This window comes from Paramormyrops kingsleyae, chromosome 10 (genome assembly GCF_048594095.1).
Source record: "Paramormyrops kingsleyae isolate MSU_618 chromosome 10, PKINGS_0.4, whole genome shotgun sequence".
NCBI classification, from domain to species: Eukaryota; Metazoa; Chordata; class Actinopteri; order Osteoglossiformes; family Mormyridae; genus Paramormyrops; species Paramormyrops kingsleyae.
Genome location: NC_132806.1, coordinates 34,011,624 through 34,037,256, shown reverse-complemented (window position 1 = coordinate 34,037,256; position 25,633 = coordinate 34,011,624). Strand labels below are relative to the sequence as shown.

The 25,633-nt window shown below is 46.3% G+C and overlaps 1 protein-coding gene across 8 annotated transcripts; it reads left to right on the top strand.

Annotated features, from left to right (window-relative positions):
* The first annotated feature begins 310 nt into the window (after positions 1 to 310).
* LOC111860710 (CREB3 regulatory factor-like) lies at positions 311 to 24,997 on the top strand. Of its 8 annotated transcripts, none has more exons than XM_072717739.1 (10): positions 316 to 452; positions 4,404 to 4,530; positions 9,827 to 10,021; positions 11,281 to 11,480; positions 11,749 to 12,925; positions 15,696 to 15,890; positions 16,813 to 17,002; positions 17,302 to 17,375; positions 18,078 to 18,200; positions 18,431 to 24,997. In XM_072717739.1, exons 4-10 carry the CDS (start codon positions 11,313 to 11,315, stop codon positions 18,547 to 18,549), a joined length of 2,046 nt encoding a protein of 681 aa, XP_072573840.1. In that variant the 5' UTR covers positions 316 to 452; positions 4,404 to 4,530; positions 9,827 to 10,021; positions 11,281 to 11,312; the 3' UTR covers positions 18,550 to 24,997. The 8 variants fall into 8 exon arrangements, with proteins under 8 accessions (XP_072573835.1, XP_072573840.1, XP_072573839.1 ...); XM_072717738.1 differs by having other exon boundaries at positions 9,824 to 10,021; XM_072717734.1 differs by lacking the exon at positions 4,404 to 4,530 and having other exon boundaries at positions 311 to 452; positions 9,935 to 10,021; positions 11,355 to 11,480.
* Positions 24,998 to 25,633: the final 636 nt, after the last annotated feature.

Genomic DNA, 25,633 nt, shown 5'->3' with positions numbered 1-25,633 from the left:
TTGATTAAAGCCAGAAGTGAATTGCATCCTCTAGTAATTAACGGCAGCAAATATTATCCAACAATCACTTTGGAAGCACACTTAAAACACGAAATATATCTCGGTATCATTTAGAAAAACATTTTGATAGTGTAATGCACTTCAGTTAACAACAAACTAAGAGAAATGAACATTAACGGCGGAGGAGGGTGCTGTGCGATCGCTTAGAGCAAAGCAGCGCTGTTTTCGGGGTAATCCCGGAGCCCTCTTCTGATTGGTCGCCGGAGGACCACGTGAGGTGGGAGTCACGCGCTTTCCAGGAACGCGTCATGAAGAAGATAAACAAAACAAACCAGGGAGGGAGAGAGAGAGAGAGTGACAGCGTGGACTTTATACAAATTTAAAAAATATCACCAAAGGAATACCAGCACGGAGGCAAATAACATTTGGAGAGACTAATGACGGGCAGAAAGGTGAGTGATGCTGTTATTGCACGACCTTTGAACTTGCCGTCCGATAGTTTTGCAAAGATCTAGAAATTTCCTTAGATAAAGAGAGGGCGAGCTAAACAAATTAGGAAGCAGCGAGTCTGATGGCTTCTGTGCGGAGCGCTGGTGTGGAGAGCAGTGCCGAGGCCGTCGGTGGTGAGATCCACGGGTTAGTACGAAGCAAATCGAAACCTGAGTGTGAAGGGACTTGGAGCAATGTCATGATCCGCAGTATGAGAAGTGCTGGCATACTGTGCCGCCTGACAGGCGTGGTGGATTGATGTTTACTTTCAAACTTGCCGTTCTTATCTTATCGAGGATGTCAGATAGGGGACGATGTAGCATGTCCAGTTTTCTCATGATAACTTTTACGGCTGACATTTCTGGTGACGGTCATACCTATATCATTTCTGACGAGTTTTAAAAAATAGTGTATATTTGTCCTGAGTTACTTGAGTGAGTTACAAGATTAAAATGTTAATAATATTAATATGCTTATTTTACAGATACTCTTTTATTGTGTAAAAATCACATTTTAATTGAAAACGTCTCTCGTAGCTTAGTAGTTGCATTTTTTCCCACGTCTTTGGATAACGATATTTTATGTCTGCTTAGTCCTGTATCTATATGATCGAAATGTTTTATATATAATTTGGCTCGTGACATGCATACATTCAGCCTAGATCCATCAGTTTGCTTCACTGGAAAGCAAATAAGTCGAATATAATCTGCTTGTTTTATTGCAATGCTGGAGAACAGGTACAAGCTAAGCGGTACACGCCCCCTTTCACGGCGATGTGTTTTCGATGTGAGAGCAGCAGGAGCTCTCTAACTAACTAACTACCTGTGTTACTTGTGCTTGTTATTTGTTTGGAGAAGTGGAAATTCCTCGGCCCGAATGACTACATTCTTGAAAGTTAATCTACATCGGAAATATAAAATGTATTACGATAACACGTTACATTTTAACGAGCCGTTTCAGAATCGAAATAATAAATGTCCATAAGTTGTTTGCTGACTATTTGGCGCATGTTTAGTGTAATTGTGATTTTTTTGTAGTGTTTCAAGTTTCGTGTTGTTTCTAAACTATGAATATATAGCATTTCAATGGAATTTTAAACGTTGTTTATGTTCTTCGCCTCAGCCCACCCTGAAATGGATGGGTGTGAATTGTCGAAGACTTTAATTTTGATTGACGGCAAGTCTGTCCCTTTAAGTAAGATTATGGGCGGGTTCACCTGTAGTCTGACCAATAGGGTTAAAGAATTCGTGACACGTCTGGCATTAAGGTTGGTTGACATTTTTTCTTTAATTTGTGTTGGAGGCCATATTGAATTCGGAGCAACAGGGAGATGAATGCTATTGGGTCTTTGCCAAACAGAAGTATACTTCCGATTTAAATTAGATGTTACTATAGTTGGAGGAGTGCTCGTTTTTACAAAATGTTTTATAGAACATAAAGAAAAGTTTTGAAAGTCACATCTCGACTATGTGTGTGTGTATTTAAAGCGAACGCTTTATAGGTCGCAGCCATCTGACGGGTGTAGTGCAGTACCCAGTGTGAGAGTGGGATCTGGCCAAAAAGCTACTTACAGAGCTATACGAACTGAGGAGAAAGCAGCCCCTTGGGGATTGCATATGAAAGACGAAATTTGGATAACAATTTTCCAACGATATACTTTTTGAATCGAAAAAGCGACGTGCACCATGACTTGCCTAGGTCCATTAATAAAATGAGAAGAGTCATACAATGTACAGAAGGACTTACACGAAATATAATAACGATACTTGCTTAAAGTCCTGTGTTTATAAGGCGCAGTAATATTTCTTTGTAGTAATATTCGCATTGAAGCGCTCAATAAATGCTACTGATCTTTGTACAACAGACACGCTCGGGTCTTGTCATCCATGCATATCGTTTTAATAGATTTTGCCGGTAAATACAAACATCAGAAAAGCAGAGGGCTTGGAGAGAGAATACATGTGTTTTGTCTGTTTGTGGAATCTAGTTAATGTTGTCATAAAAAGTTAATTAGGTTATTTTTCCTTGGAGATATTACCAGGAACGTTAAGACTTGTGTGAGCGTTTGATTAATGTAGTAGATTTAAGGTGCTCTTGTCGGTGGAGGATGTAATTTTGTTAGAGCCAGGGGGAAAAGTGGCAGTGATTGATAGGACTGGAAGTGGGATTTAGGCTCTTGTTCCTGCCTTATGCACACAGGGAATGTATGCACCATGGTGTTAAACTGATGGGCGTCTCCTAGGCCAGTGAGGACTTCTTCTGTATTTCCTAGTAGATTGCTTCTGTTGAGGGAGTCTGAGCAATAGAAAACCCCAAATGTGAGTATAGAGAGAACATCTTGCTTGATGTGGTTAACTGATTGGAGGGGGAGGGGTGAAGGCATGCAGACTGCCATCCTACACCAGGATGAAGAGGGAAGCTGGTGCTGAAAATCCTCATTTTGGCAGCTGGCAATTGGGGGGGGGGGGGGAATCAGTAGCAGGTAAGGCGTTTTGGAGGACCAGCACATGGCTGAGGGGGTGTGCCGGGAGAGGAGTTAGGGTAACCATGAAAGCAAAGGAGACACTTAATCTCTCTCTGTTTTTATTCTGTAATTTTCTCCATGATTGTAGAGTGATTGTAGAGTTTTGGCTGGTGGGTTTTGCTCGTCTTCACATTATGCTCGGCACTGTGTATTACTTCATTCCCTGCCTGACATGCGCCTGTCCCTTTAACATTTACACAGTTTCGGTCTTGGAGACAGGCTCTTCTGGACATTGTTATATTGTTTCTGCACCCGTGTTGTGTTTGCTAATATGCTACCATGGCACTTGTGGTTCTGTTTATTACCATCCGGGCTGACCTGCCACTGCGCCATACTGCCCTGCAGCCTTCAGACATAAAAACAGCTCCTCTGCTTGTTCCTTGCTGTTGACCGAGGACTTTGCCTGGCTTTCTGCGAGGTAATGTCGTGGTAGCAGCTGAGTCGCCAGTCCTGAGCAGTTCTGATCAGGGTACCTGCGGTCATGGAAAACCTGGAAAAGTTTTGGAATTTTAAAATATTTTTTCCAGGCCCTGGATAAGTTTTGGAAGTCTTGGATAGAGAGGAAAAGTTTTGGAAACTAGCCTTGTTCATTTTTGTTTCCCGCGTCGTCCCGCAACACGCTAATGGAAATGTACAAGTCAATAGTTAACTACCTCATTCAAATACTGTTCTATCTACTTCAGTTTTAGAAACTTGTGGGTTTTGGGAAATTTTCTTATGGTACTGGAAAGGTTTTGGAAAAGTCATGGAAATGTATTCTGCCAGAATTGGGGGAACCCTGTCTTATGTTCAGTAGGACATTTGTCAGGGGATATGTTCAAGATTGAGAGTGATTTAGGGCAGTTACCATGGAGATGTGTCAAGCTATTGCAAGTGTGCTGTACATTTCTGCTCTGAATTTTCTTAAAGGTGTTAAGGGTGGTTTTGCTTCTGTCTCAGTCAAGAAAGACAATCATTTTTATGACGAGCCGTATGGACAGTAGGGGGCCCAGGCACAATGCTGAGGGGGACATCAAAGGACATGAATGTCTCTCCTGAGGGTTCCTGCATCCTGTCTTAGGAGGAGCCCTTGATGAAGGCGCCTGAACATGAAAAGCTGCTGGATTATATGCTGCTAAGTGCAATATTAGTTTAAAGGTGGCGGGGTGGATGCCAGTCTAACAGGAGGGCAGAGGAGGTAGCCACTTGTAGAGAAAGTAGCTCAGAGGGAAGCAGGCGAAAGGGCAAACGTCATGGGCTGCAGCTGCACTGATGTGTGTGATTGTTCACTCAGTGAGCAGAGGTCAGTCTGGCTGAGCAGGACTGGGCTGCAAACTGCATGACATAGACGTTTTTTGTGATTGTGCAAAAGTGCTTTATGCTTACTGTTAAAATGTCTGTTTGTCCTTAGATCATATGAAGTTTGGGACTTAACACATCACAGCGCAGCAGCACAGCCTAAAGGAGGAATGGTGTGGACTTTGTGGAAGCTTGTAAATAAGTAAACAAGTGGACCGTCGGATGACATAATGATGGAGGTTGGAAGTTGGCCAATGAAAATTGCCATGATTCTCTTTTCTGTGAATCTTAAGCTATCCAGCTGTGGCACGTCTGTATTGAGGGGTCCCTCAGCCTCTGCATTCACACTGTTTTCGGTTATTATAAGAGGTCAGCATACACACTTCTGTTCCCCCATGGAGAGAGGGACCTCGTCCCAGAGCTCAGTCAGATATTCGAAGCAGACTGCAGTTTGGCCAGGAAGTTCAGCCGAAGCACACGAGTCCAAATGGTGGATCGTCGTGAAAAAGAAAGAGCGCGGTTTCTGTGCTGAGCCAGCATTAGCTGAGTCATGCAGCGCCTCAGCGTTCTCTCTGTCGGCTGTTAGCCTCCAGTTAATCTGACTGAGCAGTCTGTTTGGGGTTGGGGTGGCATGTAAATGAGCCCGATAGTTGATATTGTGACAGTGTGTATTATTTTGGTGAGCATGCAGACCTGCATTAAGGCGATAATGGGCTGCCTCTGATCTGTGTCCAGTTAGGTAGGGTCACGCCACGGTGGTGAGGCCAGTAGCTGCCTCTCGCTGCCTATCTACCCTATTTCTGCGACCAACTTTATCCTGAGATCAACTTACGCAGGATAGAAACTGCAAGCGGTGTTATTCACAGAGCTTATGGGAAAAATAGCAGCACAGTGAGAAACGTTTCCTGTCGACAAGCGAAACCACAGTGCAATCTTATCTCTGTGGCAATGGCAGAAATTCAAAGCCCAATAAAGACATCTTGGTCGTGGTCCCCGTCGCCAGCCAGGGATGGGCCACGAGATGGGAGATGGGGTCCCCGTCGCCAGCCAGGGATGGGCCACGAGATGGGAGATGCTGTCAGCCATTATTTGCCTATAGATGTATGTTGTTTGATGATTAGCGGGGTAAATTGATGGCAGCTGGGAAGATGCAGGCATGGTGCTTCATGGGCTGTATCTGACTTTGCACGGCCCCTCACAGTTATCAGTTACACTGGTAACTGACTGAGGGATGAGTTCTGCAGCTGTACAGTTCCAGGGCTGTGGACTCATATCCTGCTCTGTTTGCATGTTCTTCCCGTGTTTTGTGGGGCGGATATGTGTGTGTCCTGCAGCGGCTGGCATCGTGCCCAGGGTATCTTGCACCCTGTCCTGCCTAGGGTAGGTTTCAGGTCCCCCACCAAGCTGCTCTGTATGAGAGGTTGGAAGACGGACTGATGGATGAATTATTTGGTCAAAAGTTTTTGGCCGTACTTCAACATTCCGGTTATCTTAAAATATCTTTATTTCCTGTTTGTGCTGCAGACTGAGTGACTGAAGGCTGGTTTCCTTGCTGTGGTTCATGCAGTCAAACAGCTCAGGTGCTGCATCACTGCTGCTGCTCATTGCCGGCTGCCCTTTATTTGACTTCTCTTGCATTATTCCAGCAGAGGGTTATGGCTGACTGCCCTGCTGCTTTGCGTTCAGGTCCCCCCCCCCCCCCCCCCCCAGTCCAGTCCTTCATGGTGGTGTCTCCAGTTTCCCCTTAGCTCACTTCTGAGGAACTGCCTCCAGGGCAGAGCCCCAGAGCCCCCGCGGGGGGGAGGGCCGCAGGGGGGCATGCACAGTGACCAGGCCTGGCACTAATAGGACCCTGAGGGCCTGGATTGGCAGAAGGCATGTGTCGTGTTTGTCTGCATCACGGGACAATAATGCTCTGTCCTGGGCATGTATTGAGTTTCAAATATGCCTCATTGGTAATCAGACGCTTAAACCGTGTACAAAGTGCACGGCTAATATTAGAGGACTGTTCCATCTCTGGCTCATTATGGTACACAAACAGGACTGTGTATTTCAGGGGATTTCCCCAAATCACTAACGCAGAATGTTTCACGTTCACATTCACATCTGCTCCACGCATCCTTCAGTGAAGATGGGCAGATTAATCTGCCGTAAGACAGTTCAGGCTCGGCAGGCGCTCAGTGCCTGTTGAGCTGTGAAATGTCACCGCAGCAGCAAGGATCCCCGGGGCCCGAAGAAGGCAGCCACGTCTGCCCGGCCGGGTGAGGTCCAGGAGGGCAGGCAGAGTCTTCCTCGCTCCGGGCTCCTGCTAATGGCCCCACACGCATGCTGTTGACTGGCACAGTAGCCCTCCTGCCTACCTGAGCTGAAATTCACCTGCACACAGCCTAACAGTGTCACGCCATTGCGAAAACCGCCTCTGTGCCTTCCATCTTCTACTTAGCATGGTTTTGTTTGCTCTTGCTGCCCGGGCCCGAGATTTAATTTCCTCCCCATGTGCACTACTGCCATTGAACCATTGTTTAGTCGGTGTTTCCATGGACGTGGGCCACTTAAAAACGCCATGCGTCCATTCCCAGCCACGTAAAACCTGCAGGCAGGAGTGGAGGTGGTGATGTTCGTCTTTGCAGATCCGAGTCGCACTGTGCATCACAGAGGTCTGCCTCGGTGGTCTGGTCCCTGGCCAGTGTTGCAGGTGCCTGTGCCGACTGCGTCCTGTACCGTAACGAGCACCACAGTCTTCGGGACGCCTCGCTTGCTCTCGGCTCATGAGGGCTGTCCTGCGTATCTGTGTGTTTCACGTCTGCTGGTGTTGGGGAAGTGAAACTGGGAGGAACTGGTTTATTGTGTGTACAGAAGCCTCGCTGTGGCACATCTCGAGTCACACCTGGTGTGCGCGTGTGCGTAGCACCACAGGCTCAGCGCTGACGGTTCCCCGGAAATTTGGCTGTATGGAAATAAGGAAGACGAACTCAAGCGAGCGGTGGACTAATTGGAAGATGACACTCTTGCCATGGGTGCCCGGCAAAGGGCGGAGTTGGGGGTGATACTTATCAGGATTGGCTGGTCCTGGATGGAACCATTGGTCGGGCAGGGGGAACTCAGCAAGAGTGCAACTGGCTCATTTCGGATCAGGGTGATCACTGTCCTCCTGCGAGTACCTTTCTCTCCCTCTGCCCTGTCCTTCCTCCACCGTCTGCAGAATGTGAAGGAGTCTCTCTCCCTGGCCCATCTGCGGATTCCTTCATCTGTGGAAATGGACGCGGTCAGTCGTCACTGCCTTCCATGCATTCCTAAACCAATTACAAAAGGTCGGTCGGAGTTTCTGCCATCCTAGTTTATTTTTGTTGGTAATTAGCAAGTACACTTTTGGAACTGGTGCCAGTTCGGCCCTGCAAGACACCTTTAACGCTGTTGGGCTCGTGCCTAGTGAATGAATGTGTTATTTTTACAGACCCAAACCAGGATGCTAGCTGTGACTATCCATCTTTTTCAGCATAGTGTATGGGTGTGAATTTACCGGGGGACAAAAGATTTAACTAGCAGAAGTTTGAAGGAACCGGACCCTGTGTTTAGAAGCCCATGAGGATGTCTGTCAGTAGGGGAGGCCTTCCATTATTTTATACCTATGCTTCTACGATTGACTCATCTGTTTTTTTTGTCTTTCCTGGCACTGTGAGTGGTGAAATTTATGTTTGCGTACAGTCGGTAATTCATGGGCTCCGGCTTGACTTTCCAGGAACGTCTCAGTGTTCGGGGTACACTCCTCTAGGGCACGGATTTCTGGCATGTCTGCCCCCCTCACCTGAGCTTCCTGAGAATAAAACAAAATATTTTTGAGATGTAAGAACTTCTAAAATGTCAGCTGAAGCACTTCGGAAGGGATGGAGAGAGTGTGGTTTGCTGACTGTTTCGGATGTGCCTAAGCAAAGAGGATCTTTGCTTTTTGGAATGAAGTGGCAAGCCATGTGTCTAAACCTTAAACACGCCGGTGCAGTGTCTAAACCTTAAACACGCCGGTGCAGTGTCTAAACCTTAAACACGCCGGTGCAGTGTCTAAACCTTAAACACGCCGGTGCAGTGTCTAAACCTTAAACACGCCGGTGCAGTGTCTAAACCTTAAACACGCCGGTGCAGCCCACCAAGCAATGACACAACGTGCTGAATTACTGGCAAATTCATGTTGCCGTCCAACCCAGCAAATTCACACAAATCAAATCATATTTTGTGCAATCCTACACAAGAGCATGTCATCCAGCCAGATTCATTAGAAAAATCCGAATGGTCCCCGACCCAAATTCCATGAAAGTGGACCCCACCTTCAAGCCCAACCTCTGCTGCTATGGTTACTGAATTCAGAACACATTTGAGGATGACGTTTCTGCAGTGCTGAGTCGAAAAGCTGTTTTTCTTATTTTAAATGTCTCCGAGGGAGAGCTAGCGGAGGGGAGGGATCTTATTCAGACCCTAGTTTTACTTCTTGGTCATAATTGTAGTGTCTTGTGTCCTCTAATAGTAGCAGGGGATTTCACCACCGCACGAGGAGCAGTGACACATCGTAAGAGACGCAGCTTGCATTAAAGCTTGTTTCATGTCTGTTATAATAAATCATGGTCATAGTTTATGTTTGCTTGTAAATGACACCAATGAACCCGACCAGGTAAAGAATTGCACATTTCATTAAACATACATATATGTCACACGTGAGCAATATTCTGTAGTTGTTTCTGTTAAGGAAGTTTGAGAAATGAGAAACTTAACCACTACCCCACCTAGTGGCAGTAAATTGGTAATCGGGAGTGCCAGCAGGACTTGCCCATACTTTACTTGTACAGGCTGCATTAACCATCATGCTGCCCAGACGCTCTGCTCCGACTCGGCAGAAGTGGCCCATTTATTTTTGGCGCTCACAGTCATGCGTGTCATGTGCCTCCCCGCCAAGGCGGCGTCGCGTACGAGCAGACGGAGCCGTGGTGCACACCACAGCCAGCCTGCCGGGCATGGAGAGAGGGCGGGGGGCTGAGGCCCGCTCCTCCACCGCTCACACTGCCCCCTGCAGGGCTGGCCGGTCTGGCCCATGCTTTGTGACCTGCTGTCTTGACAGTGAGAAAGGGGGTTGACTTTGCTGATGCTCTCAGGGAGGTGATGTAATTAGGCAGCCCTGTGGGGAGTGTGTGGGGGAGGGGGGGTTGGCTTTGCATTCTGTCCTTCCCATTATGCATTACATAATGTCAGTGATTTGTTATGCAAAGGGTTGTATGGATCTGTTCTGTGTCACCTGTCCCCCTCGCTCCCGCTGTCTAAAAGTTTATTGTATTGCTTTGACAATCTTTGAATCTGCAGTTAAGTACAGTGTGTTTGTTATGTTGAAGTCATGTTTCCACCGAAATCCTGACGTCGGTACTGGATTGAGATACATCACCAGACACTATAAGCTAGTTTGGGTTAAAAGGAGCAACTTATCTGTGTTGTCAAACCTTTGCTAAAGAGGCATGGGCTCCACCTGACCCCCCCATGTCTGCATTCTTGAAGCAGGACGCAAGCCGGAGCCCAGGTCTCAAGCAGCTCACGTGAAGAAGTCAGCGAGAGAGTAGGACGAGGCCCCCCTCGCCTGCGTGCTCACCCACCCATCCCCTTTGGCAGGGCACCAAGCTGGACGCGGCCGAACACCAGAGACAGCTGCCAGGTTTCCCGTTAGACCCAGAGGAGCTCTGCTTGGCAATGCCTTTGGTAAGTGAGCTGGAGCACAGGCGCGATCTGGCGTCCCTTAATGGCCCCCCTGAAACATGCCAGAACTGAGTCCTAGCACTGCTTTAAGCAAGGCTTCCTTGCAATACGATGGGCCTCGGCACTGCTTTAAGCGATAAGCTGGGTCTCGGAACTGCTTTAAGCGATAAGCTGGACCTCGGCACTGCTTTAAGCGATAAGCTGGACCTCGGCACTGCTTTAAGCGATAAGCTGGGCCTCGGCACTGCTTTAAATGAAGGTTCCATGCAATAAGCTGGGCCTCGGCACTGCTTTAAGTGATAAGCTGGGCCTCGGCACTGCTTTAAGCGATAAGCTGGGCCTCGGCACTGCTTTAAATGATGGTTCTATGCAATAAGCTGGGCCTCGGCACTTCTTTAAGTGATAAGCTGGGCCTCGGCACTGCTTTAAGCGATAAGCTGGGCCTCGGCACTGCTTTAAGCGATAAGCTGGGCCTCGACACTGCTTTAAGCGATAAGCTGGGCCTCGGCACTGCTTTAAGCGATAAGCTGGGCCTCGGCACTGCTTTAAGCGATAAGCTGGGCCTCGGCACTGCTTTAAGCGATAAGCTGGGCCTCGGCACTGCTTTAAGCGATAAGCTGGGCCTCGGCACTGCTTTAAGCGATAAGCTGGACCTCGGCACTGCTTTAAGTGATAAGCTGGGCCTCGGCACTGCTGATTTTTTCAAAGGTCCCAGTATTTTTGAAAGGTCCCAGCAAGTTGAAACACTTGGAAGTGGTAATACATTTTTTTTTGGGAACAAGAAATAGTGCTTAAGCCTGGTTTTGGATTTAAAGCTTAATGAAAAGGAAATTCTAATGTAAATGTGATATTCTGAAAGCGGATTTATGGGAACCATGTGCCAGAGTTGTGTGCTCTCTGAAACTTGTGATTACAAATTACTTAAACTGACTATTAACTTAGAAATGATGGAAACAGCAGAAACTACAGCCATAGATTCTTAGGACTGCTGTCTGTTCAGACAGTTATCTGCCATGAAAAATCTGAGCAGTGTATGCTGATATGTTATTATAAGTCAACATCATACTATTTTCAGTTATTACTGAATTAATAATATTTGCAGAATTATCACAAGCAATTTTCATTAATGATGAATTGTAATGTTATGAATGGAATTGTGCTGAGTTGTGTGTTTTTGTTGCCTGTATCGTAGTGGCTGATACTTGTGATCCCATTGAAAGCAATGCTGAAAATGAACTGAAACTAGGTGTGGTGTTGTTCAGATTTGCAGGTGTTAGTGCTGTGTGAACTATAAATGGGCTGTTTTAAAGATAAGGACCCCCCCTCCTCCCACCAGCCTAGCATCACTGGGATGGATCCTCCTTTTGGGGATGCCTTTGAGAGCTACACTTTTGCCGATCAGGCACTGACCAGTACAGACCTGCTGGTGAGCGGCTCAGAGCCCGACTTCATGTATGAGCTGGTGAGTGTCCCCCGCCGTCCCAACCACGGCCTTCCAGAGTGTTTGTTACTGGATCTCCCCCCCCCACCCCCACCCCCACCCCCATTCTGTGTACAACATTCTGCCGCAGACTAAGGAATCATGCTCTACCATGAGATCCTACACTGTTTGACTTATGGTGTCTCTGTAGAGTTGAAACACAGACTGTCAATGACAGTAAACAGCCCCGCATAAGCCAGGCTTTCAGACGCTAAGCGTGATTCTGTTTGCTCTCTCCATCCTTCCGCAGGACACAGAGCTGACTCGCTGGCAAAGCCCGGGAACTGACTTCTCCTTAGGTGACAGCAAGGAGATCGAGAGCGTGGGTCAGTTGGCGGAGATTCTGGATGGCGACCCGAACTGCAACTCCAGTTTTGAACAATGGGACACATACTGGGAAGACCTGACCAAGTACACCAAGCTCACCAGCTGTGATATCTGGGGGACAAAAGAGGTAGACTTCCTTGGCCTGGACGACTTCTCTAGCCCGTACCAGGATGAGGAGGTGATTGGCAAAACTCCCACCCTGGCACAGCTAAACAGCGAGGACTCGCAGCCTGTATGCGACACCCTATACCACCCTGACTTGTTACAGAGCCACAAGGCACCCAGCCTTCCCCTGGTGACCAATGGCAAGAAGGCGGCCAGGGAGTTGGCAGCTTCTGGTCCCTCCTCAGCCAAGAACCTACTACCGGATTTTGCGGAGGGCTCCCAGAAAGCCACCTGGCCAGTCCCATCTTGCACGGAGACTATGTCCAAGGCCCAGACACAGGTGCTCAAGGCAGTGCCTGTGCCCTTGGAGCACAACAAGGACTATGTGCGCAAGGCCAAGGTTAGCGTCAACATGCCATGTCGGCCCACCGTCGACTTCAGCCGGCCCCAAACTGACCTGAGTCTGAGTCCCCCCTTTGTCGATGGTGGTGTGCCTCCCTCTTCTCCTCCGTCCACCCCAGCTACAGCCCCCACTGTTACTGTCGCTGTAGCCGGCACCATCTTTTCTGCATCCAGGACGTCCTCCGCCGCATCGGGTGGGGAGATGGAGCTGGAGAAGCCCACATTAGAAGTAGACCTCAAGCCCGAAAGTGGTGCTACCCCGCTCTGGGCAAAACAGCCCTCGTTCCCGGCAGTAGGGGGGACCCAGACTGTGATCCCTACCGGCTCTCTGGGAGCCGAGGATGCACGGGACAAGGGGGAAGAGCACAACTACTCCCTCTTCACACCACCAAGCAAGCCGAGCAGTAGAGACGAGCTGGAGGAGGGGGGAGCAGAGGAAGAGGAGTTGGAGGACCTTGAGGAGGTGGAGCTGGACGATGAAGACCACGATGAGGGCTTTGGCAGTGAGCATGAGTTCTCTGAGAATGAGGAGGAAGAGGAAGACTTTGAAGATGAGAAGGATGACGAGATCAGTGACAGCTTCTCAGAGCCAGGTAGACCGACGATGTGCATAACGTGGTTCCCAACCTTGGTTCACACATTGAGGGTGTATAGTCCCACGGAAATTAGACAAACGGTCACACTGACCCAAGTAAAACGTTTTTTCATTCCGTCCATGTGGTTGAGCTAGTGTTGTCACAATACCAATATTTTGGTTTTGATATCGATGCTAACTTATGAATTTCAGTTTCAACCATTTTTTATGTTTTTTCTGAAAAAGGGGAACCACCGTCAAATGTTGTTATTGTGCTTTATTTCAAACAAAAATGGTTTTAATGAAAATTGGGCCATTTATAGCCAGGTCAGTAAAAATTAAATTTAAGCAAATTAGTCATAAAAGCAACTTGTGCATCATTTTGTTTTATTAATATTAGCGGTTTGAGTCTTGGTCGGGTTGAATTAATCAGCTAGTTCAGGTTGCTTGTGAAATGGAGCCCTGCGTGACCGCAGAGAGGCTTTTCTATCACACTGATTTCATGGGGAGTGAACTAGTCAGGTATCACCTGTCAGTCTTTGAATTCCTTGAAAAGATTGGGATGTTTGTCCAGTGGATGTCAGGCCAGATTTGATCCTGTTGCCTCCCTTTGTGAGACACACTAAAACAGCTCTTGGACAGCAGTGCTGCTGTGTTCAGGGACTTGCCTTTATCATCCATTTTGTAGCAGAAATATCTCCATATTTCACTTTGGGCCCCCACCTTGTCAATGAGTCATGGTCTTGCTGAAGACTCTGCCATCTCTTGCCTGAACCAAGTAAAAAAGGGCACTGCTGTCTCTCTCGGTAGTTTCCCGTAACTTCACACACACCACTAACGCAACGTCAACACTATCAGTGGTGAGCTTAAAGAGACAGATAGCTTTTAGCTAGATCAACTGTTTTCAAAACTCTAGTACCATGGTTTTTTCAGATTGGTTTACCCTGCAGCCCTAGGTTAACCTGCATTGAAAGTCTGATATAATTCATGGGTATCTTCAGAGTATCTATAAGTCACACTTAAAAGTGTTTCCATTTCATCAAATATTTGAATAGCAAAGAACACACTTGGATACTTTCCAAGTGTGCAATGCCCCTTTCATGAAGGAAGTCGTTCTTTTTACCACACTCCCACCATCGAAGTGAGATCAGCAGGAAAATGTGCTGATTCCTGCCTGCAGTACGGCAGCGCTATAGAGTCTGGTCCTGCCTGCAGTACGGCAGCGCTATAGAGTCTGGTCCTGCCTGCAGTACGGCAGCGCTATAGAGTCTGGTCCTGCCTGCTGTACGGCAGCGCTATAGAGTCTGGTCCTGCCTGCAGTACGGCAGCGCTATAGAGTCTGGTCCTGCCTGCTGTACGGCAGCGCTATAGAGTCTGGTCCTGCCTGCAGTACGGCAGCGCTATAGAGTCTGGTCCTGCCTGCTGTACGGCAGCGCTATAGAGTCTGGTCCTGCCTGCAGTACGGCAGCGCTATAGAGTCTGGTCCTGCCTGCAGTAAGGCAGCGCTATAGAGTCTGGTCCTGCCTGCAGTAAGGCAGCGCTATAGAGTCTGTTCCTGCCTGCCGTACGGCAGCGCTATAGAGTCTGGTCCTGCCTGCGGTACGGCAGCGCTATAGAGTCTGGTCCTGCCTGCGGTAAGGCAGCGCTATAGAGTCTGGTCCTGCCTGCGGTACGGCAGCGCTATAGAGTCTGGTCCTGCCTGCAGTACGGCAGCGCTATAGAGTCTGGCCAGACGTACTGCAGCACAGATGCTTCGGTGTAAGAATGCTGGGCAGCTGCTCTGCTGTAGAGCTATGGCTAAGTGTTGGAATGGTAACGTGACAGGGCAGTGGCTGTCTGTCACGGGTGTATATGTTCCTGCGACTGCTCTCTCAGTGCTCATTTAGATTGCATTCAGGTTGCAGATTTAGGAATCAGGGCTTGACTTTTCACCTAATGATGTATTGCACTCGCCAAAGTTTTTTTTTTGTTGTTTTTTTTGCCTAGATCAAGTTGCACTTATGGTGATTTCTTTCATGCACCTACTTCCATCCAAACACTGCAAATGAGAAAATCGAAATTGTTGCATTACAGGATGAGCATGATTAGTAACAGAGGCCTCCTTGCACCCGAGAGCTGCATGCCTGATTGTGATTTTTGTTTGGAAATGTGCTTCGACTGTCTGCAGCAGATTCCAGGCTTAGTTGCTGTCTTTCAGACGAGACAAAAAGATACTTGTTCCCTCCAGTTCCTTTTCTCTGTTTTCTGCTGCATATTTTGACAGTACGTTGGTTGTTGGAAATTTCGGGAAACATGAAGGGGCCAACAAAGTCGGTCACTTTTAATGAGAAATATTACATACAAAGACCCAGTGACACTCTGTATCTGTTCAGCTCTGTGTAATAACATGGAGCAAATTGGCGTTCTAATGAACAAACCAATCGCATTTGGCTTATTAAGGCCTGAAAAGAGGATGTGCATAAGGGCACAAAAGGGACTTTGACAACTGGTAACAAAAGCCTTCTGTGGTCTGTGTTCACAAGATGAGTTGTGTCTTTGAAGGAATCAGTTTGCAAGATGACACTGGGTTTCACCAATGCATGTGCTTTCTTGAAAAGACAAAAAAGAACACGTGTGCAACACAGGTGTGCAGAGCAGAGGCCTAAGGACAGCCTGGGGAGGTGACCTCGACTGACCAACCGACCAACTGACTGACCGACCGACCAACTGACTGACCGACCGATCAACTGACTGACCGACCAACAAACTGACTGACCGACCGACAAACTGATGGGGCCTTTTTTTGGCAGGCTGTGACCACGATGCCACAGATGACGTGAAGGCCCTGACGAGTGGCCTACCCCGGAAACGGGGCAAGCGGCGCTACTTCTGGGAATACAGTGAGCAGCTCACGGCCACCAAGCACGAGCGCATGCTGAAACCCTCCGAGTGGGACAGGGACACACTGCCCAGCAACATGTACCAGAAGAACGGGCTGCACCCTGGTGAGGGGACGGGGAGACCGAGATCAGGGGGATGTTCACTGACATGCTGTCAAAGAGAGCGGAGTACAGACACACACGCATGGACACACACGCACAGACACACACGCACGGACACAAACACACGGACGCGCGCGCACGGACACGCACACAGACACACAGACACGCGCACAGACACACACGCACGGACACACACGCACAGACACACACGCACGGACACAAACACACGGACGCGCGCGCACAGACACACAGACACGCGCACAGACACACAGACACGCGCACAGACACACAGACACGCGCACAGACACACAGACACACAGACACGCGCACAGACGCACAGACACACAGACACGCGCACAGACGCACAGACACACACACAGACACACAGACACGCGCACAGACACGCGCACAGACACAGACACACACACTCCAGAAGCCTTAAATTCACATTCCATGCAGCCAGTTTGTTTCTTATGCTCCTTGGCTGACGCTTCCTCAGCTGCATGCAGGCAGACTAGCCATTCTGCTGCAAAAGTTAGTAAAATTTATTTATAGAGCATACACCAAAGTGCTTTAAAAAGCAGAAAATACAGACAAGTATAGAGAATCTGAGTAAAATAGCAACAGGAGTATAGCTATAAAAGTAATAAAATAGAAAATAAAATAACCAGCTATCCCAGAGCTACAGGGTCTCATCCTGGACTGAAGGCTTGTCTATAAATGTATGTCTTAAGAGCTGATTTAAAGGCAGTGATTGGTGTGGCTTGTTTAACATAGAGAAGCAGATTATACCACAGTTTTGGGGCAGCAACTGAGAAAGCTTTAGTTAAGATAAGGTGAGGTCTTGCGCCGTGAACGTCATGTGGCGGGCTCTTATGTCATTAGGAGACACGCGTGACGTTGTCGTGTGTCCTTGGGATGGCAGGGAAGCACGCGGTGAAGAAGTCGCGCCGCACGGATGTGGAGGACCTCACCGCTAACCCCCGGAAGCTGCTCCAGATAGGCAGCGAGCTGCACAAGCTCAACAAGGTCATCAGCGACCTGACGCCTGTCAGTGAGCTTCCGCTGACAGCCCGGCCTCGTTCCCGCAAGGAGAAGAACAAGCTGGCGTCCAGGTAGGGAGCCCTGGGGAGAAGGCGGACATCAGTGTCCATGGGCGTCCATGTCCAACATGTAATAACGTACAGTCCAAGTAAGGAGCTGCTATTTTAAAGCAGTATGCATTACCTCATTTCACATATATAACCATACGGTATCGCTCTATACATGTAGGTAATCTCACACCATCATCATGTTTCTCCTGGGGATTTCCTGGGGACCCCAGTGCCATATTGCTTTAGTCACCTGTAATTTGGCGTCTGCCTGCAGCTCGCCTCATCGCCACTCCGCTCTGTCACTGCTCCTTTCTCCCCAGGGCATGCCGGCTGAAGAAGAAGGCTCAGTACGAGGCCAACAAGGTCAAGCTCTGGGGCCTCAACACAGAATACGGTAACAGAAGAGTGAAACGTTTACCTCTTTCAGATACTGGCACGTTAGGCTTTATTTTGGCAGGTGCTTTAATTCATACGGCACAGTGTCAAATGAAACTCTGGTCATTGTGCTGCCCTTCCTTTCCCGCCCGGCTCTGCCTTGTTCCTGCTGTTTTTGCTGGCTGCTCCCACAAAGGCTCTCACCCTGAGAGGAGGCCCAGCTCAGTCGCTCTGTAGCCTGACTGCTGAGCTGGGAACTGGCTTAGCTCTGCCAAGTCTGCCATGTCATCTGCCAATTGTGGCCAGGACTGCGGCAACAGGGGCTCGTGACTGGAATTGTGGGAAGGCTGTTATCGACGCCCCCTACAGGTCGACCAGGGTTTGCTGAGGTCACTGAGGTCCTTGGCGGCTCCTCCGGTTGGCACCAGCTCCCCTGTGCAGCTTTGTGTAGCTCAAATGGCGGGAGAACCTAGTAGGAAGCGAATGGTCACGTTAGCAAGGTTCAGGTGCACTGGAAAAGAGGTGATGGAGTAACTGGAGTGGAGTTGGGGGGGCATGGCAGGGAAGTTATGGCACCTATATTTGAGGATATAATGTAATACGTACTGCAGTGGGGGGAGGGGCAGGTATATGGAAACATAACTGTATGGTAATGGTGCTGTGTGCATCTTCTGACCCTGATGCCTGTGTACTCTGGTGTCATACCTTTGCTGATTTGTAGACCGGCTTCTGTTTGTGATCAACGGAATCAAGGAGGAGATTGTGAACAGAGTGCAGAGTCTGGCAGAGGACAAGGCATCGAGCATGGCGGACAAACTCGACCGACTTATCGAGGAAACTCTGGGTAAATAGTGCTTTCTGAGCGTCGTCCAACCGGACGGTCGCAGAATTTCCTGCGTCATGCAAAGAATTGTTTTCACTGGTAGCATGTTCAATTTGCCTGAGGTACTGAGAGTGTGAAGACCCCCCCCCCCCATACCCACCCCTCCCCCCGGTCATACAAATGCCTAGGCCATTTTCTAAAGCCAGCTTTCCAGCACTAACAGAGTACACTGCCCTCTGCTTACTTTGCAGTGAAGTCTCCAGTTGCTGGGCAGACATCTGACTTTGTCAACCAGATTCTGGAGAATACGGCAGCCGGCGACCCCACGGGAGGCTTGGTGGGGCTCCGTGTTCCCACATCCAAGGTGTAGAGAGGCGAGTACGCCAAGAGGAGCCGGCTCTCACCCTCTAACAGTGTTCTGCTCTGCATGGTGTACTGATAACAGCATCTACATGCCTCGGATATATGTATCTCTGTGTGTATATATACCCACAGTTATGTCCATTTATGTTTCTATGATGCACATCTTGTGCATGTGTACATTAAATGACATAGGCTGTAGCTCAGTGTTCAGTGTTTCGGCTCAGAGCTTGTCGCACATGAACCTTGTCTAGGGTCCACCATTTGCAGGTCACAGGCCAATTTACGAGAACTCATACCCTCCACTGTTATTTATTGGGGGAAAAAAAAATCTATCTCAAGTACAATTGCACTATAAGCGTGTCTGACAGACGACTGACCGCAAAGTTGCCTGTCCTGCTCACAATAGCAGCAGCTGCAGATACGAACTGAAGGAAGCCGCCCACTTACCGTCAAGCTCTACTAGAGGAGCTGTTGATACCACGCGTCCCGGTCGGCGAGATTCCGGGGTGTTCCCTGTAAGGTGATGGAGAAGGGGAACACATTTTAAGGAACATGAGAGTTTTGGTGATAGAGGCAACTTAACAATGCAAATGGGACGGAGCTTCAACATGCGACTCAAATGCTAATGATGTTATTCCTTTTTTAAAAAAATCTATTGACATTCAGTTGCCATTAGCTTTCATGTCATGACAGAGGCAATGGAGAGATGTTGTAAATTCCTGTTTTTCGTAATTACCTTGGTGTGTTTGTCAAGAAAAAAGTAATATTCATTGTGCCTTGTATTTTCAATGGGGATATTTAAAGAGAGCTTGCTTTTTAACAGAAAGACTGCTTGGTTACATGTTGATGTATTTTAGCTCTAAGATATTCAGAATGTACATAGGAACTTGTGATTAATGTAGATATATATGCCACAGAGTCAGTGAATTGTATAAAGATGGCTCGACTTTTGGTTTTTGGTACTTGGATTTAAAAAATGAGTATGATAAGAGTAAATATTTGCACACTATATTTTGAGTATGATTATTATTTTTTGTACCAAAGACGAATGCTACAAAAATGGCAAATAGCCAGTATGCGTAAGGTTTTGCACAGCTTATAAGATGCCGAAATGAATGTAAGGAGAGCAGCAGGGTCTGGGATCCTCAGTGAACTGTGAATTTAGCTTGGGTCCAATTAGCTAGCAAAGGAAGCGTCCGTTCACAGCCTCTGTACATTTTGTCGTCCTGTGTTGTCAGTGTAGAGCTTCCCTGTAGTCATTGCTGCAGCACGTCATGTGTCCTACTGCTATCTGTTTCTACGTCAGATATGTTAGAATATGAGTCATTTAACCATATGATTTTATCAAGCATGTTTGTAAATGTCACCGAAAATAACCAAAAGCTATAGTATTTCTATATGTCATAGAAACATGTATTTTATATAGAATACATGAAGTATGTATACATAAATACACACCTGTACGTGTGCATACTTTCATACATATTCATGTGTATCTACTTCTAGTGTGGCACTTGAAAATATATTAAGCATGATATATTTCTAAAGGTCTATCTACTTCATATTCAAAGCTAAAGATTTTTAATTAAAAGGAAAATGTGTGTGTGTGTGTATATATATTTTGTACAGGAAGCTTTTTTGTGACGTAAAGTTATTCCAGCTGAAGTATCTTTCCCGTTATAAATGCTTTCCTGAGTGTTTGCACTGAGCAGGAGGCTGGAGCTGCCGTAGCTGTGCTGGTGGTGATACTGTGAGGTGCTCTGGTCATTCCTTAAAGGGGTCTCAAGGTCAAGCACATTCAGGTGTCACTCTGGCCGCTCCTGGCTCTCTGTGTATGCAGCTTGATACAGTCTTTGTTTGGGCCGTACATCTTCAGTGGCCTCTCTCTGCTTTGTGGTCGGTGTGACAAACAGGCTAATAGGGATAGAAGAACGATTCAAAGCAACATAGAAGGAAAACATTATTTAACTAGAAACTTGTATGAGGTATATTGGAGGCGGGTGAGATTGCGATCCATCAGTACAGTGTGAATGTGGGGTTGCTTTTTCTGCGGTGTCATTGGGAGAGAAGCTGCGTGAAGCCAGCGTCTAACTGCTGTCCGGGGGGGTTACAGAGCCAGCAGTGCTGTGAGACGACCGGGCCCAGCTCCTGTGCAGCCAGGATGAGGCCCTGAGCCACTTCGCTAATCTCAAACATGCGGGGGGGGGGGGGGGGGGGAGGGGGGTGCTTTATAAAAATCAGAATAATATCCAAAAGGGGAGAGTCTTGTGTATTTCTCATGGTAACTGTTGCTGTTAGTCCTGTGGCCTGTACTACGACGTGGGGTTACTGGCTTATCGGGGTAACTTGTAGGATTTAAGGTAGTCTGGGCAAAATGCAAGTGAACGAATATGAAGTCCATTTAAACTGCGGCCTTAAATCCGACAAGTTACCCCGATAGGCCAGTAACCCTGCTTCGCAGTACAGGCCACAGATGGTCATTGGTTTGTCTATATTGCAGTGTTCAACTTTGTAAATGAAAAATATAATAAGCTGACAATTTACCATAAAAACATTGACTTTATGAGGTCTCTTCAGAAATATTACGTTTGACAGTGAAAGAAAGCACTTTGAATAAAAAAAAAAATTAAAAAAATGCAAATTTTTGTATATTCCTTCCATGTGCTGCTAAACCTGGCCTGGGCATGCTGCAGGAGGACTGCGATTCCCACAGGACAAGGAGATTGTTAATTCTGTGTCTGGAATGGGCAGTCAGCTGTTTGATGGGAAGGTCCTGATGTTCCAATGACACTCATGTCATTAATCTTTTGCCTTTAGTAGAGATTTCCTATGGAAACCTGATTCTGCTTGGGGTTTCTTCAGGTTGATGTACAGTGTAGAAGCATATTCTGGATGCTTAAAGATTTTATTATCATTATTCTTTTAATTTGTTTGTATTTTGCTTTCAGTTTATTGGGGAAAACTATGGTAGGACGTTCACAGAACCTGCTGCTTTGTGAATGCTAGAAAGAGTAGAATATCTCAGTACTGTATGTGAAGTCATTTGTAAATGGGAAATCAACCAGAATACTTGTTCTTTCTGACAATTCACCCATTCGCAAAAGTTTGTGTAGACCAGCGTTGCTGCTATGGTGAGTCCAGGCTCATATGAGTGCGGTCTACAAAGGGGGAGCTAGACCACACGCTTCGCAGGAAAGCAGGTCTGTAGGACGTAAAGGTGGAGGCGTGGTAATGCAGGGGAAAGTTAGGGTGATTCCAAGGGCCCCTGAGTGACAGGGGGCCTTGAAACTTTGGAAAATAACTGGATTGATCAGGACTGGGGGGCCCAATGTGATATGTCTTCATGGGGCCTAAACTGTCTGTCAAAGCCCCTGCGTAGAGGCATCTCGATAAGGTGATGCTGGTCGCCCTGCCTACCCCAGCGCTGTCACCTTGGCTTTCTGTAATGTCCTTGTGGGTGACTGCACTTCCAAGCTGATCACTGCAAGCTGTGCAGGTTTACATCTTAACCAGGGGACTCTGTGGCATTTTAAATGGAAACTCAGTGCCAGTAACTTTAAGCAGATGTATACAGACACACGTGTATAAATAAAATGGACCTTAGGAGAGGATGCAGGGGACGTATTTTTGTTATGACTTTGGCATGCCTAGAGTACACAGTCACATGGTGTCCTACATGCGAATACAATATCGATGACGGTGCACTATGCAGATTTTACTGTTGCAAGTCAGGATGTTTCTTTAGGGTCTTTTTTTCCCAAATACACGACTGACCTGCACTTGTTAAACATGTAGCCATAGAGCTCAGCAGATGGTAGGCAGTTCTTAGCAGACTCCGCACACTTCCTGGAGGTGCATCAGATGGCCTGGTAGATAAGAAGGATTTCACAGACGCTTGCAGATGTCTTAATATTGCTCGCTGATGTTGCTCTTTCGAGTTTGTGGTCACTGTTGGAATGCTGTAATTTAAACCTGCTACACCATTTCATGGACCTTAAATATGGCTTTTGTCACTAACTATTTAGTTTCTTTTTGCTGATGTGTAACATCCTTGGGAAGTGAGAGGCAGAGCTGACATGTAAATATGTGCACAGGATTTCTACACATAGGCAAATAATATCTGTCAAACACCCACTTCTGAATCCAACAGCATCATAGTGCCATAATTGAAATTTGTATGTTACTAATGAATATAACTGATCTGACACATTTGTGTGTTGGAATGTGGGCAGATTGAACACTATGATGTTTGTGGTTTTACAATAATTTAATTATAATGATAATAATTAAGCCCATGCATGACAATAAGTGGTTGAGCAATCATAACTGTGAAAATCTAAAAATCCATTGTTATTTACATTTCAAAGCACAGAATTTCAGGATTTTTTTTTTTTTTTTTTTGATGTATCTAAATTTGAGGCCATATGTGTTTCGTGTTTATGTTTGTCTCCTGAAATCAAAAGTGAAAGGAACATATATTTGCAGTTCCAAAGAACAATGCATTGCGGTGAATCTGATTAAATTTACAGCCCATGTTTATAGAATAATAGAATATCTGCCCATCAGGTGCCTTAATTATGGTGATTATCATTTACTCTTCATGTCTTTATTTCAAAGCCAGAGGATTTTATGAATGAAAATAACACATTTTTGGTAACAACGATACTGTCTTGCTTTCTTAATCTGTCTTTTCACATGGAAATTGTATCTGTTATTCGCAGATGAATGTTGTTAGTCTGTTTCAAATGGATTTTTTGTTTTGTGTTGAATCTGGAAAAATAGGTTAGTAACTTACTGACAATGCCCAGTCACAACAACGTGACGTGAAACATTGCTGAAAGTACAGAAATGATCACGAGTCTTTTAAAACACATCGCTTTTGTGTGGTAGGATAACTTCTTTGTGTCTAGAAAAATCATTCGCTATGTATTTGTGTTGTATTTATGAACTCAGTGTTGTCTATAAGTTTCTTGAAGAAAAATGCCTTGCACTTTGTTTTCTGGTTTACTTTTTTGTTTTCTCCTATCCTTTCTTTGCAATTCTTTATTTAAAACCTAAAGCCGATGTACAATCCTTAGTACAATCGTTAGTAATTCACTTTGAAGTACAGTGCAGAACATCGTAGCTAACTTCACCTTTTATATAATTGGTTGCATGTTTTCCAGTCTGTAAGCTAAACCTTTCTTGTATCGCCATTCTTGGGTCAGCAGATCTTTGTGCCTCTTTAATGGGTACATTTTGCAGTTCCCCGGATGTTCCTATAATTAAGCTTGCTACATCTTCCTCGACCAAGTCTTTGAACAGTTACCAAGCAAAAAGAATTTTAACGCAGGAAGTTTGCCTATATATAACCAAAACCCTCTCACCTTTTTGGGAAGCTAAAGCCTTTAAAAATAGCCCGATTAACACTGGAGAGGGCTGCATTTGTGGTTTTCTCTGTAGTGCAGCCGCTCTCAACCACGACCGTAGCGGGTTTGCAGGAAGGAAGTAACGTCTTGGGGTGGCAGAATAGCTGCGCAAAGATGCGAAGGCCAGCGGCAGCGCCCGCCCAGTTTCGGGGCCGGGAGCCGGTCTGCTGCACGCCGCGCTCACACAGATGCTGGTTTCGTCCATCTCGCCACTATTTGCTCAGGTGTGAGACCCGCTCTCTTTTTCCGCTTGGCGTCTGCGGCAGTAAATGTTTTATCAAACAGCATTTCCTGTCGTCACCGCTGCATAACAACATTTAGAAACAGTCGGTGTAAAGCTGATCTTTAGAGGTAAGATCTTTCAGTTGCTCCGTGCATCTGAGAAGGGATAAAATGTCTTCCTCCGGAGAAGTTCATGCCGTCACTGCAATACTTACAATGTCGTATGATCGAATGAAGAGAAGTAGCATGGGTCTTTAGGTAATTAGTACTATGTATCTAAGTATACAGTTGTTTTACAGTAGGAAGGCTGTATTTCATTGCTAAGTGCTCTATAATAGGTCTTCTGGGAAAAAAATTAAATCTGCAGATGTCCATCCTGCTGAAATGGAGTAATTTACTCATTTACTCTTCTTTATAATTGTAGGTCACGTATATAGCAGTCCACATAATACCTAAAATGTTCGTACATTTATGTTGTCTCATTGCTGTGCTGAATTTACTCTTTTGTTCCATTCTCTAAATGTGTTTCTTTTCTTTTTTTGAGGCACATTTGAAAAACAAATCAGCGAATAAAATTGTTTATGTACCGATGTGAAAAAAACAGCGTTTCTTCTTAACTGATTCCGAGGGTCTTGCTTTTGCAGTTGTGCCTCTTGTCATTGTTATTATTATTATTATTATTACTATTATTATTGTGATTATTATTATTATCTTACAACATTGTATCAGCCAGGAGTTGGTACCACAGTTGCTTGTAATATTGGTAGTTTCATTCTACTATTGATTTTATTAAAAAATGTAATAATAAACATTAGGAACAAGGTGTATGTGTGCATATTACTTTGAATATGTTTTCCCACTTTTCATGCCTCCTGTGTTCATCTGCCTCCCCCCCCCCCCCATCACCATGAGCACTGAAACCCCCCACATGTGGAAGCAGACTCTGTTTGGCAGGAATTTGGTCATTTGCAGTGAATTGCTACTGATAAACAGTCCTGTTAAAAAGATAAAACAGTTAAAACACCACAATACCTACAGTGTGCAATAAGGAAACACGATTAATGCTGTATCACGACGGTCCATTGTGAACAACGCTTATAAAACACCTATAAAACTATACCGTTGACTATAATTTGTTATGTTGTTACACACCGTCATTCAGAATGAAAGATGCCACATTTGAAGTGTCGCCTATAGAATAAATAATTTGACTTTTTGTGCAGCATGACGGAAGAGCTTCATATAGTCATACAGGTAAGCCTGTCACAGCCATACCCATCTGACAGCCCAGCGACACTGACAAGAAGAGCTACTGCAGACTCCTCAAAAATAGCAACACAATTAAGCAGTTAAATATTAAAAACAGTAAATACACTCACCTAAAGGATTATTAGGAACACCTGTTCAATTTCTCATTAATGCAATTATCTAATCAACCAATCACATGGCAGTTGCTTCAAT